Raw genomic sequence first — 3,504 nt, 5'->3', positions numbered from 1 at the left:
TAGAACAAATTGCGCCATCCTGACGTCATATATCTGCGCGGACTCACGCACAATTCGTGGGTTCTCGCGTGGATGTTGTCCTCTTGCGTAATCAAATGGCGTGATAATAAAATGGCGGGCGAAAGTTGCGATTTTGTACAGTGATGCCAGGGGATAACAGCTGTGAATAAATTGATATGGAAGTCGATAGCTCTGTTAAAAGAGCAAATGATTTAAATTTGGAAGAAGTCAGCTCAGCCACACAACAAAAGAGAGTGAAAACGGTGTTTAAGACACTCTGGGATGACACGAACAGTGAGAAACCCTTTCAGGTACGTGGTACGCAAGTCGATTAATTAAATTTGTTGCTTTTAGTTTAATTCACGGCATCGGTTTTCACGCTCTTTCCCGGGCTTTCTGGACTAAAATAAATTAATTAACACCCAATATACTTCAATTATGTGCAGGTTGGTAAGCTTAACCTTCGTGAACACATTCTTGCCAAGAGCAACGAATTAAGATCTCTTGAAGCCATCGCGTCAGATCTCCAGGATCCCAGAGTAGAGGCTCGTGTCGAGGTTGTGGAAAGAAGTGGAAAGCCATCCCTGGTTGTCGTCAAGAAACGGAAAGCCTCTCTCTCTGACGACGTGCCTTTTGACGACGTGAGACTCGTTGTTGATGCAAATGGTGAATATCGTTTGTTTGTGTACCACTTTGAGCTCGTAAGAAGGGGCACAATTAATATTAATCAGCCGGGACAACTGAGAAATGCAATAAACGAAGTCGTCGAGAATCGTCCTTGTCCTGGAGTGGACACTAGGATAACTGGCCAGCAAAAATGCCCAATGTGAGAGTGGAAGAAAGTGTCGATGTTGCTACAAAACAGAACAAAAACTGTCAGAACGCTTAAACCAAAAGAAGTCTCTGACTGAAGAAGACGTAAGGAGCAGACAATCTGTGTCATCCAAAGTTCGCTTCTCTTGCCTCAGTCCAAAGAGCCAAAGTAAGCGATTGAAAAATATGCGGCAATCAAGGAAAAACATGACAAAGCAGGTCAAACGGTACAGAAAGAAGTTCTCTGTTTTAATGTCTGATACACATAGCTCTGACTTGGACAAATTGATGGAGCGAGTTGAATCTACACCCATGGGAAGAAAGGAATTTGAAAAATGTGTGGCAGAAGCTGATAGTTTACGACCCGGTGCAGGGCAAGTCTTGCGTGAGATATGGGATTCGGACAAAGTGAATTTCCGAAAAGATCAGGCAAAAAACGGTAAGTTTTAGAAGGTGTGTAATTTGATCTACATGCTTCAGGATACTCCGAAATGCAAAATTGTAAATTGGTCAGAAGATGATAAGAAATTAAGTAAGAGGAATTATCAGTAATTTTGCGTGATAATCAGTAACCAAATAACTTAAGGGGCTGTGTGAAGGATACGGGAAGAGAAAAGTTCACACTTTGGCACAAATATATCTGATCATCCCTGGTGTGTTTTATAAACTTCACTGTTCCAGACCACCACCCTCGCCCCCCTCCTCTCTTCCCCTGCATAGGGCTTTGTATTTCTCACTTAGGGTGTTCGGGCGAATGTCAGAGGAAAAGAGGAGAAAATATAAATAATTTCTGTACTTTTTAAATGTGTTGTATCTTTCAAGAGGGTTAAATAGCTTGGGCCAGGCCACTGGCACAGGAAAAAAAATTGAAATTCCAACATGGATTATTATTGGAAAACATCTGAAATAAACTATCCAATATTGGAATAATATTGGAATACTTGGTAATTTGTAAAGGGGACAAATATGTTTTGGAATATCATTGGTATATCAGACATTTAACAATCCAAGATGGTCTTTTGATGGCAGTTTATTGGAATATCAAGTGTAAGAGGTAACAGTCCAATAAAATACCATAGAACTAAACTTGGATTGTCAAGTGACAAATAAACCAGTTATTTACCAATATTACTCCGAGTTAGTTTTTATGGTAGTTTATTGGGAGATCAATTTTATCACTGATAAACCAATAAAAATTGATAATTGATAAACCAGCCATTCACCATTGAAACTCCAAGTTAATTTTTAATGGTAATTCATTGGAAAATTACTACTAGAACATGACAATCCAATCTAAACAATAAAACCAGACTTGGACAGCTAAGTAACTGATAAACCAGTCATGCACCAATACAACTCCACGCACGTTTTGATGGAAGCTTATTGGAAAATCAATTTTTGCCCATAATCCTTTTTTAAAATACTAATCCTTAGCATATTATAATCCCCCAATTGAAAGAAAACAGTAAGTAAACTCTGATTGCCAATCATTCCATGCTAATAACACATCATCTTTTTACAACCAGTACCAATAATATAATGAAATGATTTATTTTCAGTGATGGTTAAAATATATTAAAGACTGTCCTTTTCATGTTGAAGGTATAATTCATTATCTCATATTTAACTACATTCTTTTGTGTGGGTTTCTCTACAATACTTGCGAAACGACATTTGATATCAAATATCCAGTAACATAAGTGTTTGTATCCACAGACAGCAATCTTTTAATCTAAGCTTGTTCCCAGAGGAGGTTGGGGGGGGGGGGGGGAGGGGCGTGGAGGGGAATAGTTAGAGAGACTGGGATTCTGTTTCTGCTCACTAACTTCAATATAAATGTAGATCAAGGAGAGACATCTGTTAGTACTATGCTATATAGTAATGTAAATAAAACAGTTATTAAAAACTATTCCTCCTCATCAATCCAACTTGAATATGCCACCTGCCAGTAACCTTTTGAAATTCCAAGGATACTTTTGAAGTGAATGACCTGCGCTGGGCTTCTTTCAGGTACCCATCGACCAGGTTGTGTACCATCCTCCATAAAAAATCTAGCATTAACAGTGAAACGAGTCAGGTTGAATGACAGCACACAGGCTTTCCAGATTTGGCCATCATGTCCTTTCACATCCACCATGTCATGGACTACAGGATAATAAGGAACAACAACTGTCCCTTCTGTAACAGGAAACACACGTCGCATGAAATCAACCACAATAAAGCGTTTTTCTTCACTCAAATCGGCCTCCTCATCATAACTGCCACTCCTTGCAAAAAGAATTACTTTTCTGCTGAGAAGTGAAGCTTCAAATATGATAGTTTCATCTGCTGGGTGTACTTGCTTAAGACCAATTTCTGCTTGTTCATCATATTCAAACTGCTTTCCTTCACAGAAAAGAGTAGACACATTATTAAGTCTGACGGAAAACACACTCTCAAGTGTAGCAACAGTGTCTCCCTTGTCTGGATCAGCAAATATCACATGCTCCCCAACTCTGTAGAGTAGGCCCTCAAAAGAGTGTTTAGGTTTTAAAAGACTTCTGCAGCACCATCCAAAAACGGGAACATCACCAACTGGAACACCCTTCACATTGCTGATGACTTGCCTGTCACTATTTAATAGTTCCATACTTTTAACACCACCAACAAGAATGCCTTCTGACAATCGCTCATGATTCACTGTGCCTTTGG

At 39.2% G+C, this 3,504-nt stretch overlaps 1 protein-coding gene across 1 annotated transcript; it reads left to right on the top strand.

The window, feature by feature from the left end:
- On the top strand, positions 1-2,513 carry LOC138017714 (uncharacterized). The gene is made up of 4 exons (XM_068864723.1): positions 1-311; positions 447-826; positions 1,083-1,252; positions 2,416-2,513. Exons 1-4 carry the CDS (start codon positions 177-179, stop codon positions 2,511-2,513), a joined length of 783 nt encoding a protein of 260 aa, XP_068720824.1. The 5' UTR covers positions 1-176.
- The last annotated feature ends 991 nt before the right edge of the window (positions 2,514-3,504 follow it).

Source organism: Montipora capricornis, chromosome 9, assembly GCF_036669925.1.
Source record: "Montipora capricornis isolate CH-2021 chromosome 9, ASM3666992v2, whole genome shotgun sequence".
NCBI classification, from domain to species: domain Eukaryota; kingdom Metazoa; phylum Cnidaria; class Anthozoa; order Scleractinia; family Acroporidae; genus Montipora; species Montipora capricornis.
Note: the sequence above shows the minus strand (reverse complement) of the source record. Positions and strands in the feature narration are given on the sequence as shown.

Bases quoted from the DNA above. Each gene is read 5' to 3' on its own strand.
- LOC138017714 (XM_068864723.1), top strand. From the start codon at position 177: ATGGAAGTCGATAGCTCTGTTAAAAGAGCAAATGATTTAAATTTGGAA. The intron at 312-446 runs GTACGTGGTACG...AATTATGTGCAG, and splicing joins ACAGTGAGAAACCCTTTCAG to GTTGGTAAGCTTAACCTTCG. The intron at 827-1,082 runs GTGAGAGTGGAA...TGATACACATAG, and splicing joins GGCCAGCAAAAATGCCCAAT to CTCTGACTTGGACAAATTGA.